Consider the following 12,330-nt stretch of genomic DNA (forward strand, 5'->3'; position numbering starts at 1 on the left):
AAATGTACCTTACCTTCCTGCACTGAAAGCTCCCAATTCAGGGTACAACTTTTCCAGTGCTCTTACCCATCTTTGCATGAGAAAAAATGAAATTCTGGCCTTCCAAAACAATGCTCAACATTGCTTCTAGACTTTTGAGGTTAGCTTTTCCATTAGAATTACTGTATAATTAGATGTAATAAGAAGGGAGAGCATGAAAATATAGGACTGAGTTGTGCTTTTGGATGCAAATGATATTACAGTTGTAGGTGCTGTGGAATTCCTATCTTGAAGTCTTTTTGTACTGCACTTCTTAAATTAAATTCTTAATTCATTGCAAAGAAACCAAATAAATTTTCATTCTCTTTATTGCTACAACTAACACCTTTCTTAATAGCAAAGGAAAGAGAATGCTTTCCTCCTAGCTGGTTTGAGGGGGACACCTCTTTTTTTAACATGCTTCTTACCTGTTGTTATTTCTAACCTTTTGATGTTAGTTTGGCCATTTTTTCACTTTGCTCAAAGTTTTAAATTTAAACCTGAAAAAAAAATCTTAAAGACCAAGAGTGTTTGTTGTTTTTTCCTGGAAACCAAAGCAGTTTTTAATTCATAGAGAAACTCTAGAATTATAGGGTGGTGGTTTGTTTGTGGGTTTGGGGGATTTTTTGGTGGGGAGTGTTGTGTTGTTTTTTTGCTTTTTTTGCACATTTTTGTTTAACTCAGGTTTGATATCCAGGATTTATTTTCTTTATTTCTTCCTTTTCTAGGCCTGTGAAAAGGTTGGAATTCAGATACCTCGTTTTTGTTATCATGATCGGCTGTCTATTGCTGGAAACTGCAGGATGTGCCTTGTGGAAATAGAGAAAGCCCCCAAGGTATTTATTTTTTGTGTTACTGAAATTATTTTTGTAAGTGTGCAGGACTCTACAGTGGGGGAACTAATCACAGATTAATTTCCACATAAATTGTTATTAGAATGTGACTGCTGCAAACAGACTTTTGTGTCTGTGTATATCTTCACCCCAAAATGTCATGATTATAGTACATACATGCATGTCTGACAGGATCTACAGTAAATTACAGTTCTTTTCAAAAGATTAAAAGTAGGAACGTGGAAACTGGTAGTGTAGCTGGGCATCTGGTACTCAAACTGACTCAAACTGGTACTCTTCTGAGGAAGAGATTTCATGGATGTAGCTATATAATTGGGGCTTGACAGATTTTACCTCTATGGTACTGCATCATAAGTCCACTTAAGTCTTTTCTGAAACTGACTGCCGTGGCGGAGGCCTGAGCTCCGTGTTGGCACCAGAACATTTCTTAGATGCATACTTTCATTTTTGTGCAGTACACCATTTTTATTGACAGTGATAAAGATAATGGCTAAAGTTAACCACTTGCATCAAAGATGGTATTTCATACACTTGATTCTTGAAGATTTTTTTTTTTCTCTCATGGCTATATTTGGGTAGTTTATGTATTGAAGCAAATATTTTTATCCTGCATTTGCCAGAAAAGGTTAGACTAACCACCATGCATGTAAATTATCAGTACTTGCCTTTCTTTCTAAGTGGAAATGTGCTGATGCATGTTTTTATGATGATTGCAGCCAGTTGCTGCTTGTGCTATGCCGGTAATGAAGGGTTGGAATATACTGACAAATTCCGAGAGGTCCAGGAAAGCAAGGTATCTTCCTTAAGTACATGTTTATCTTTTTTGCTGGGTAAACATGTGCAAATGTGACACTAATTACTGACTTCAACAGAGAGGGTGTAATGGAGTTCCTGCTGGCAAATCACCCATTGGATTGTCCAATCTGTGATCAAGGAGGAGAATGCGATCTACAGGTACAAAGTCTTGTTCAGTTATTTTAGACTTATTCGTTAAGTTAATATTTTGAATTGTGTGTCTAGTGAAACAACACTTGGCAGCAACATGAGTTCATTTATTTCCTCTTGTGTATTCTAGGACCAATCAATGATGTTTGGCAGTGACAGGAGCCGATTTATGGAAGGGAAGCGTGCTGTTGAGGACAAGAACATTGGCCCACTAGTCAAAACAATCATGACTCGATGTATACAGTGCACTCGGTGTATCAGGTAATGTCCTTTTGTTTGACATTCTGTCCAGTGCAAACAAAAAGGAAGATTTTTTTTTTTCAAATACTGTTTGTTTTTTCTCTTTTTTCCTCCCCACTATTTTCTCATGTTAAATGTGACCCCAGGAGTGGTCAGTCCTTAGTCTCACTTCTATGATTGCCATAATGGTGCTAATTCTGAGGAAGATCAACAATTACTTTCACACAAACCACCCAGCTACTGTTAGATAGTAACAACTGGAGATGAGCAAACAAGAAAATAAGTTGGATTGATCCAGATCAAATCATCTAATTCTGGTTCCAGAACAGATTCCCAAACATCAAGTGGCCTTTAGGGTCTGGTTGGGATGAGACTGAAGTCACATTAAAAATAGTAACCTTGGGGGAATATCCTTAAAGATAACACAACCTTGGGACTAAAATGTAGCTTTTGAGGTCGCTGCACCATTCTCCTTGAGCCTGCACATTATCTAAATAGGCTGTTCTAATCCATATCATTATGAGAATTTATGGTTATTGTTGACTTTGGGACAAGCTTGAACAGCTAATCAAACTCCATATTCATTCAGCAGTCCCATATTTTTCACTTTCTCCTCCCCCCAGTGTAACGAAATTCAGTAAGTTAGTGCTTCTACACATACGTTATTGCTAAATGCATGCACACATGCATGCATGTTAATACAGATATAGTATAATTGGTTTTTACGATTTCTAACAACTATAGAATTAACCTATTTAAATAGGTCAGAAGCTGCTTGTGTAATTAGGTGACTGTCCACCTTTTCTATAGGTATATCAGAATATTAATCTCTGAGAGATGAAAATTTAAGATGCATCCTACTGATCTGTTTGTGTCAAGTTTTTATATTTCATTTGTATCCATTAGGTTTGCTAATGAGATTGCAGGTGTAGATGATTTGGGAACGACAGGAAGAGGAAATGACATGCAAGTTGGCACTTACATTGAGAAAATGTTCATGTCAGAACTATCAGGAAATGTCATTGACATCTGTCCAGTAGGAGCACTTACCTCCAAGCCGTATGCCTTCACTGCCCGTCCATGGGAGACAAGGTATGCATCTTACACAGAAATTCAGTTGCTCTTTTAACACATTTTTTCTTTTACATGTGTTGTGGTGGTTGGAGTTTTTTGAATATTCGCCTCCAAAAAGGTACATTGTTTTGTAAGGAAAAAAGGATTCTTATTGCACTTTCTGGTCTGTGTGGGTTTTTCTGTAGACTCTATATCTCTCTAAAATGTTACTAAATTGAGTCCATTACAATTCCAACATCTGTAGAATTAATACATTTCTCAAATTTAGATTTATATGTATATTTATAGTTTTGAATTTAGGGAGTGGGGAAGCTGGGGCAGAGGATCAAAGTAACCCAAACATATTAGTTTTCCTAAGTTGTGCTAACGACTGTCTAAACCAGAGGTTTTCAACTTGTGGTCTGTAGACCCCTTGGGGTCCTCAGACTGTCTGAGGGGTCTGTGAAAGATGACTCTGATCAATCAAAAGTATGTGAATACTCACATTTACTGTTCAAAGGGGTCCACACCTCCATTTGAACATTTTAAGGGCTCTGCAAGTGAAAAAACGGTTGAAAACCACTGGTCTAAACAATAGAACTAAAATGTTGACAGCCAGTGAATTGAAGTATGACTTATAATGTCATGTGAAATACTTTTAGCATTAAATATACCTAATGTTAAAACACGGAATGTTTTCAGGGCTTTAAAATCTAGCCGCTTGCTTAGGGAAAAAATCATAATTTGTATGTCTTTGTGGTCTGTTTTCTATGCAGAAAGATTGAGTCCATTGATGTTCTTGATGCAGTTGGAAGTAATATTGTAGTGAGCACAAGGACTGGAGAAGTAATGAGAATTTTGCCAAGGTTGCATGAAGACATAAATGAGGAATGGATCTCAGACAAAACAAGGTACTGTTAGGATGTATAAGGAGTTTCACAGAATGCTAAGAATTGCACTGACAGAATACTACATTTAATGTTTTAAGGTCATTGTTGAGCTGTTTAACAAACTGAATGTTCTGCTGTAAGTATTAACAAATGCTCCAACCGGAACTGTGTGTTTTTGGGTTTTTTTTTGTTTTGTTTTTTACAGTGATCCTTTGACTGCAGTGATCCTGTCTGATCTGTGTAACAGGACTCACTGCCAAAAGCAGGTGTGCTGCCTCCTGGTGGCCACTATACTACCACCTCTTCTCTCTGGTTAACCAGGGTACTTTCCTGCCATGCCTTGCACGTTATTTTAAATTCAGTAGGCTGCCCCAGTCCACTAGATTGATTGATTCCTTTGCCCCTCAGCTCAGTCTCTCTGAGCTCTCAGCTACTTTGGCTCAGTTCAGTTCACTGGACCCTCAGCCCCTTGAAGAGTGCCTTAGTCTCTAACAGCCTTTGTTGATTCCAGCACCTCAGATTTCAGGCATTCTCTGGCACCCTCAGCCTCCTTTTACCCCTTCAGCCGCTCCAAGCCTCATCATCAGCATAAATCCAATCCAAAACGCGATGAATTGGGGCTGGGGTCCGTTTCTGTAGGCCTTGCCCCCAGCTTGTTCTTTGTCATGCTGGCTTCTCCTAGCTCTGGCCTTTCTAGTCTTACTTGCAGTTTCCTGAGTCTCCAATGTGACTTCTTCACTCAGTGCAGGGAGTTAGTTTCATGAACGTAACTTGGGCCAGTCTGCAGTTCCCAGTGCTTCTTCCCTCAACTCCCAGCAGGGAGCTCCTGCCTCTAGCCCTCCCCAGGTCACACTGCCCCTTTACTTTTTTGTGCAGGGTCTATGTAGCCCCTGGCTGCTCCTGCTTCTGAACTGAGGACTCCTCAGCAGGCCATTGCCTAAATAAGCTGCCAGCTGCTTATTATCTGGGCTCTGCAGCTTTCTAACTCACTCTACTGCCTATCCCTGCACTCAGTAACAGGACTTGCCCTGTTGCATATGTTGTTGGTTTGTGGGGTTGTTTTTGTTTTTTCCTTTATGGAAGGAAAAAGATTCACTTGCTAATGAAAACCAGGGTTTCAGTTCTTATTATTTATTTTAACCCAAACTATTTGTATTTAAATAAAAGTCTGTACTGTTGCTGCATTTCTTTCGCCATGTAAAGTTTATTTTGTAGCACAGCAATTAATACTGGTGTTAAGGCACATCTGAGTGACACTTCTTTCACTTATCCAGGTTTGCTTATGATGGTTTGAAACGCCAGAGGCTTTGTCAGCCAATGGTCAAGAATGAAGAAGGGCTGTTAGTATATTCCTCATGGGAAGATGCGCTGACTTGTGTTGCTGGAGTGGTAAGAATTACTTACAACTTTTGCTTTTGGTGGCACTTAAATGTTGTTAGGCAAGTAGGCAAAATCAGTAATACTTCAGTTGAAGATTGGAGACAACCATTTACTATTAATGTTTAATTTATTGAGAATAATTTTGGGGAGTTTAATTTATTTCTAACTTGGTAGAGTTCTGTATTTAAAAATCAATAGGTAAGTGTAACTCTGAGTTTCTTTGTTCTTGAAGTGTAAGTGTCTAGAGTATGTGTCCTGCACTCTTGAAAGTTTTGGTAGTTCCTTTGGTAGTTTAGCTACTGTTTATGAAAAATCTAGAAGTTTTTAAAGGAGATGCTAAGAAAAATCATTTGTTAAACTTCATTTTGAACTTTTTTGGGGGAGGAGAAGGAAGAAGGACCCTAAGCTTAATTTTAAACTTCATACCATTTTGATAGGAAGATACTACTTCATCTCTTCAAATTCTTTTTGCTTGATAACTTGTGGGCAGGTGAATGCAAGCTTGTATCCATCTGTTACCTCATCCAACCCTAACATTGCCTCTTTCCAGCTGCAAAGTTTCCAAGGTAAGGATGTTGCTGCAGTTGCAGGAGGACTGGTGGATGCAGAAGCATTGGTAGCTCTAAAAGATTTGATGAACAGAGTAAATTCTGACACACTGTGTACTGAAGAGGTCTTCCCTACTGCTGGAGCCGGGTGAGAACAGAGACACAGATCTTATGCACGTTTTAGAGTTTTAGCAAACTCTTAAACCTCTTGCAAAACAAACTTTTTGTTTTTTTCATGGTCCAGAGCAATGTGATTGTGTGAACTGCCTCATAAGATTCTGAAATATTCAGGATTGGAGATTTTGAATAAGTTTTATAGACATATGGAATATTATAATTTCAAGTTAAAATCTCCATGCTAGAGTTGGATGCTCTAAAGAAGTATAGTCTCGTACTGTAGCAAAGATTGCAAAGCTGCTATGATAATTCAGTACAAAAACAGCTCTTTAACACTTAGTAGGCCTTGTGGCTATAAATGGATTTATTTAGGTAACTGTAGCACATCAGGTATTGTTACAACTATCTCTAGGGCAAGTATAATTTTACTTCGGTAAAGGCTGAGAATACTATATAGGCGGAGGAACATGTCTGCATCATAGCTCCCTTTAGAACTTTGATAGTGCTAGTAACCTTATAAAGTGGGAGGCTTTTGTTTATACTAGCATTAGCATTGAGATTTTTCTTTCTTTTAGCTTCCCATCTGAAAATAGTTTACACCTAGTAAGTTAACCCTGCAGTCTTTGCTGCTCTGATTTGTTGCCTTTGCCTCCTCTTTTTGACGAAGTTACTTTGTGTGTGGCTTTTTGTTACAGCACAGACCTACGTTCTAACTACTTGCTTAATAACAAGATTGTGGGAGTGGAGGAGGCAGATATCCTGCTTCTGATTGGCACCAATCCACGCTTCGAAGCACCACTGTTTAATGCCAGAATTCGAAAGAGGTTTGTACTTTTATGGATTAGTCGTTCATTTTTGCTAGCTAGAGGCTAGATCATGCATATTGATCTGGTACAGCAGTAGGACTCCATGTAGATTTTTAGGCATTCATCCAGGCAGATCAATTTTACAGCATCTCCCCCCACCCCTCTGATCCCCTTCTTTTTGTAATGGAATGGGGTTGTGTCTGATACGGGAGTCTCTCTCCTCTATGCCCCTCACCCCCCACCTTTTTCCCTTTAATTTCAGCATATCCCTTAGTCCATTAACTTGTGTAAAGTAGTCTTTCCTTTGTCACAAAACATAGCTCCAAAGATTTAATTTTTATACAGGGTTTTTAAACAAGTTCTTTGCAATGTTAATGCTGAGCAGTGTCTTTAATAGAGAATTGTTGCTGTAATAAACTGGATATGAAATGATGTAGGTTGTGTATACTCAGATCTGGCCTGCAGTCATGTAATCTGTCCTGTAGGTCTCCCCACGGGTCTAAAAAATTCTGGTGGTGGGGGAGTGGTGCAATTGACACTACTACTGCTCCCCCACTGGTAAATTTCCAAGTCCTGTGCATCTGAGACAATTCTACACATGCTGGATTGGGCCCGTGGACTAGATCTGGCTCACAGATGGAGCTGGCAGTGCTCATCCCGCCATGGCCCAAAGGTTGGGCACCGCTGATATAGCAGACAGACCTGGCACTGGTCATCCAGCCCATGGGTCAAAAAGGTTGGGTGCCATTGACTGTAGGCAATTTTTCCTTGCTTGTGTAATACACTGATCATTTATCTTATTTCTGTTTTTTGAAGTAGTTCTTTGTTTTAATCATGGTATCATCCTGTCACTTGCCACTAAAATCCTAATGTTACTAGCTTTGGCTGACCAGCATTATAAATTTCTGTGGCTTACCTATATTTTATTTCTACTATTTTTAGCTGGCTTCACAATGACCTGAAAGTGGCGGTTGTGGGAAGTGCAGTGGACCTAACCTACACATATGATCACCTGGGAGATTCTCCACAGATACTTCAGGATATTGCTTCAGGAAAACATGAATTTGCCAAGGTACACACTGCATGAATAAAATGGTGCAGATACTTTAAAAAAAGTTATTCTAAATGTATGACAAGTGTTAGAAGTTGTTTTTGGTGAAAGTTTTCCCCTCCTTACCCCTCATGGGGATTTTGCAGCAGGTAATATTTTTACCATGTAAAGAATCTGTAAGTTTTATATTCAGTGTGTTCACACTAACGGTTGAGGTTAAAAGTTCCTTCCAGTAAAGTATGTGAAACACTGAAATGTCCCATGATCATGTGTGTGATAAAACATTTGAATATGCCCTCTTCTAGGTAGTGCAACCACTTTCAGGCACTACTGAAATAATTATAGGTGGCTACAGTGAGTGCAACATTGACTATTTAGTTTTTTAAAACATTGTTATGGTGCAGGATAATGCAGTAAATTACCACAACATGAACTCATGGGACCTAATTAGACAATTAAATAACCTATTTTCCTTATTTTAGAGTTGCAGCTTTGCTTGGAAGACTTGTTGCAAACATTTTGATTTGATTTGTTACCTTTCATGTTTGTATACTGCATTAACACCACTTAACAATCGTTCTTTGCAAATATCCTGATCTGAACTCATGTTGAATTACTTTAACCTTGGAGTGATTTTTTTTTTTTTTTCCCCCCCTCCCCCTCCTCCTATCAAACAGGTCCTTAACCAGGCCAAAAAACCAATGGTGGTCGTTGGCAGTGCAGCTCTTCAGCGCAGTGATGGAGCAGCTATCCATGCTGTAGTTTCTACCATTGCACATAATGCCAGGACAAAAAGTAGAGTTGGTACTGACTGGAAAGTAATGAACATCCTTCATAGGTTTGCTTCAGATTTTTTCTACAGGTCTTTTGATCCACCTAGACTTGGCATAAATGGCATATATAAATAGAGGCCTACCAAACTCAAGGAGGCGGATGGCTGACTTTTGTGAGCAGCTTGTGGGGCTGGCCACCATATTCATCGGCTGAGTGCAGGTGGAGGGCCCCCCCTGCCTCTGGCTGAGGGGCCCTCGCAGTCTCACCCCTCCTCACAGATTGCCATGTGGCCCAAAACTGCAGCTTAATTACCCTGCTTAAGCCCAGGGAAGCCATTAATCCACACCGTGTTAAGTGTGGATTAATTGCTTCCCCAGGCTTAGTTAGGGTAACTAAGCTGTGGTTTTGGGCCACCTTGGGGCTTGCTGCAAAGAAAACTTACCAGCAAGGAGAAAAGCATGCAGGAAGTCCTGCAGTCTTAAGACGACTGGGGGGGGGGAACCCCCCTGCCCTTTTCTGTCCCCCGCCTCCATTCCATTGTCATTTTGCATAACCCCACCTCCCTTCCATAGCCCTGATCCTTCACTTGCATAAGGCTGCTTCCAGTCCCACCCTCCTACTCCTTTTCCCCACCTCTCATTGTGTCACTTACATAATCCCACCCCCTGTGGAGATGGCTCTGCCCCCTCCCCTGCCTCCGTCTTCCCCTCCCATGCTCCAAGACTACAGGACTTCCTGTGTGCTTTTCTTGCCAGTACACTTACTTTTATTTTGCATGGATCCTGTGCTTTTTTGTGGCACCTGCCTGAAATTGCAGTTTCTGTGAAAATTACACAATCATGATTTCAGTATGTCCTTATATATAAGTGTGAAGATTTCTTAGTACAAACACACAGGTTTCAATCTGCCATGGGTTTTATGCTTTCAAAGAAGCATAAAAATGTAATAGGAGCAATGCAAAATAGAAAGTGTTTCATAAGCTCTATTTAATGTTTTAGCAAGCATTTTGCATGCCTCACGGGGGCTGTTAAGGGAGAAATTTTGGATTTAGGCTATAAGAACCTAACAATGTCATGCACCATTGTGCCTAACAGGATATATGGACCAGCAATGCCTAATAAAGGCAAAATGCCAGTAGTGCTTAAATATAAATTCTTACCATGCATTTATACTTCTCTTGCATTGTGCATTTTTTTAAGCAAAGATATTTGACTTTCTGTTTAAAAGTGGTATCCAGAAATTTAATGATGATTACTACTAACCAGCTGCTGTGATTTAACTTGTATTTCAGAAAAAAGAAATCCTAGTATCTTCCCAAAGGCTTTGCTCATGAAAACCATGTTTCTTTCTTAACTTTTTTACCTAGTAATACAGTAACACTTAGGATTACTGTAAGTGTTAAGATTAATCAACCTGATGCATTTGATAACACTATATAGTCAATATTCGTTTCTTTAACAGAGTTACTTTTTCCTTCTTTGGGTTTTCCCTGCTATTTTGAACAGAGTTATCCACAGAAGAGGAATGTGTATATGAAATGTAAAATAAAAAAAACCATATATTGACAGGGGATTGTGGGACTTGAGGAGAGAACCTATTTCTAACTCAGGCTGGTGAGGAAAACAAAAGAATGTTCTCTCATTGTCAATGACAGGGTCAGTTTTTTCTTTTATCCCACTTTTATTGGGATGAAATGAGCTTTTGAAATGTTTTTTGCAAAGACCAACAGTGGGCAAGAGACCTCTACTTCAGAATACCTGTTTTGCTCTGTCACTTAAAATTTTAAAGGAAACTGGGTTGGAAAGGAAACATTACAGACTGTAATTTTAAGTAACAAGTCAGTCTTTGTCTCTGTGTAGGGTTGCAAGCCAAGTAGCAGCTTTGGATTTGGGTTTCAAACCAGGAGTAGATGCAATTCGGAAGAATCCTCCCAAAGCATTATATCTCCTGGGGGCAGATGAAGGTTGCATAACACGTCAAGATCTGCCAAAGGATTGTTTCATCATTTATCAGGGTAATCAACACAATTAATGAATGAAACACTGCCTAGAACTTGAACACTAACAAGCAGCACATATGAATAGACTATCTTTTTACAAATGGTAGCCTTTAAAGCTTGCCATGAGAGAAACAGTATAAACTGAACTGTGGAAAATGTATTAATAAACTGCTGAAATTTTATTAATACACAACTTAAATATGCAAGAATGTTTGTTTTCATATTACATAGCTCTGGTGACGGGTAAAGAATTATAAAGCTGCTTTACTCCCTAGGTCACGGTTTCTTGATCACTGGATTTGAAGTGGTTACTAGCAGAAAACTGCAGTGGCTCTAAATGGCACGTCAAAGTCATTGCCAATAAGCTTCGGTACCCTTGTAACCTCATCTCAGTTTCAGCAGAGCCTGGAAATTGAGTGGATGTGGAGACAGAACTATCATTTTGGTAGTGGTTTTGGACAAGTAGTTTGCAGTATAGACAAATAAGACTGCAATGTCCAGGGCTGCTGTTCTGGTTTACATTTTATGAATGCCAAGTTAATTCAAGTAAATTTCAAAAGAAAAGAGGAGTACAGTAGCTGTAACATTAATATAGCATTCCTCTTGAATGATGCACTGCAGTTTCTTCGTGAAAATTGACTGTTTTTTCTTTGCTTCCTTTTTGTTTGTTAGGACATCATGGTGATATCGGTGCTCCCATGGCTGATGTTATTCTACCAGGTGCAGCTTACACAGAGAAGTATGCAACATATGTGAATACTGAGGGCCGAGCCCAGCAGACAAAAGTAGCAGTAACCCCCCCTGGCATAGCCAGAGAGGACTGGAGAATTATTAGAGCAGTCTCTGAGGTACTGTAACTATTAGAAATTGATGCTTCCTAATTGGAATCCAAATGGAGCTTGGAAATTGCCTATAATACATAATGGTTCAGTAATGTGGATATAATCTCCTGAGAAAGTGGATAAGACTAAATTGATAGGAAGCAACACTTCTCGTTTTTCTGTAGGGTAAATACTGTGCTCCTCATTTTTCTGAGGTTTTGACATACAATGTTGTAGTTGCTAGATATCCTGCTAAACATGCTGTGAGAACATACAGTGGGTGGTACCTTGCCCAGCTCTTGGGAATATGTGGATGTAGATAGGTACATTTAATAGCAGTATCTATGCTAACCTGAACACAATGGAGAGTTCTGGCCATACCATCTGTATGGGAGAAGAGAAGCTTCCTTTGCTGCCCAATCCCCCTTCCTTGTCCAGAAAACATTCTAACTCCTTAATATCTAGAAGTCAACCTAGTGTACTGCAATTCTAAAGACAAGAAATGCTCTGCTCAGCTACATCCCTCCTTACCTATTTTTTGTAGATAGCTTTTGGATTTAATGTTTTTAAATATTGAAAAAGAACTTCTACATATGCAATTAATGTGCCTGAATAAACTCTGGTGCAGCTCGTATTGGAGTTTTGCTGTGCTCAGGAGCAATATTTATACGTGTGCCTGGGACCACAGCACATTGAGCCAGGGCAGCATAGCCCTAGCTGGCAGAGGTGGGGGTGGGGGGGGGGGGTGTTCAGCCTGCCAACCTGGAGTTGCTCCGCCCAGCTCAACATGCTGCAGAGGGGCTTGCTGGGACATGAGGGTGCTACAGTACAGGG

General features: G+C 39.7%; 1 protein-coding gene across 4 annotated transcripts in view; it reads left to right on the plus strand.

The window, feature by feature from the left end:
- NDUFS1 (NADH:ubiquinone oxidoreductase core subunit S1) overlaps positions 1-12,330 on the plus strand; it is a 32,840-nt gene that overhangs the window by 13,275 nt on the left and 7,235 nt on the right. For all 4 annotated transcript variants that reach the window (XM_019523477.1, XM_019523478.1, XM_019523476.1 and 1 more), the window contains exons 4-16: positions 747-854; positions 1,589-1,665; positions 1,745-1,826; positions 1,948-2,078; positions 2,964-3,149; positions 3,887-4,021; positions 5,275-5,389; positions 5,931-6,076; positions 6,741-6,869; positions 7,794-7,923; positions 8,580-8,740; positions 10,536-10,690; positions 11,348-11,523. In XM_019523477.1, coding sequence (XP_019379022.1) covers positions 747-854; positions 1,589-1,665; positions 1,745-1,826; positions 1,948-2,078; positions 2,964-3,149; positions 3,887-4,021; positions 5,275-5,389; positions 5,931-6,076; positions 6,741-6,869; positions 7,794-7,923; positions 8,580-8,740; positions 10,536-10,690; positions 11,348-11,523 — 1,731 coding nt within the window. The remainder of the gene's footprint in view (positions 1-746; positions 855-1,588; positions 1,666-1,744; positions 1,827-1,947; positions 2,079-2,963; positions 3,150-3,886; positions 4,022-5,274; positions 5,390-5,930; positions 6,077-6,740; positions 6,870-7,793; positions 7,924-8,579; positions 8,741-10,535; positions 10,691-11,347; positions 11,524-12,330) is intronic.

The sequence above is a fragment of the Gavialis gangeticus genome, unplaced genomic scaffold (assembly GCF_001723915.1).
Source record: "Gavialis gangeticus isolate Ggan-Ray unplaced genomic scaffold, GavGan_comp1, whole genome shotgun sequence".
NCBI classification, from domain to species: domain Eukaryota; kingdom Metazoa; phylum Chordata; order Crocodylia; family Gavialidae; genus Gavialis; species Gavialis gangeticus.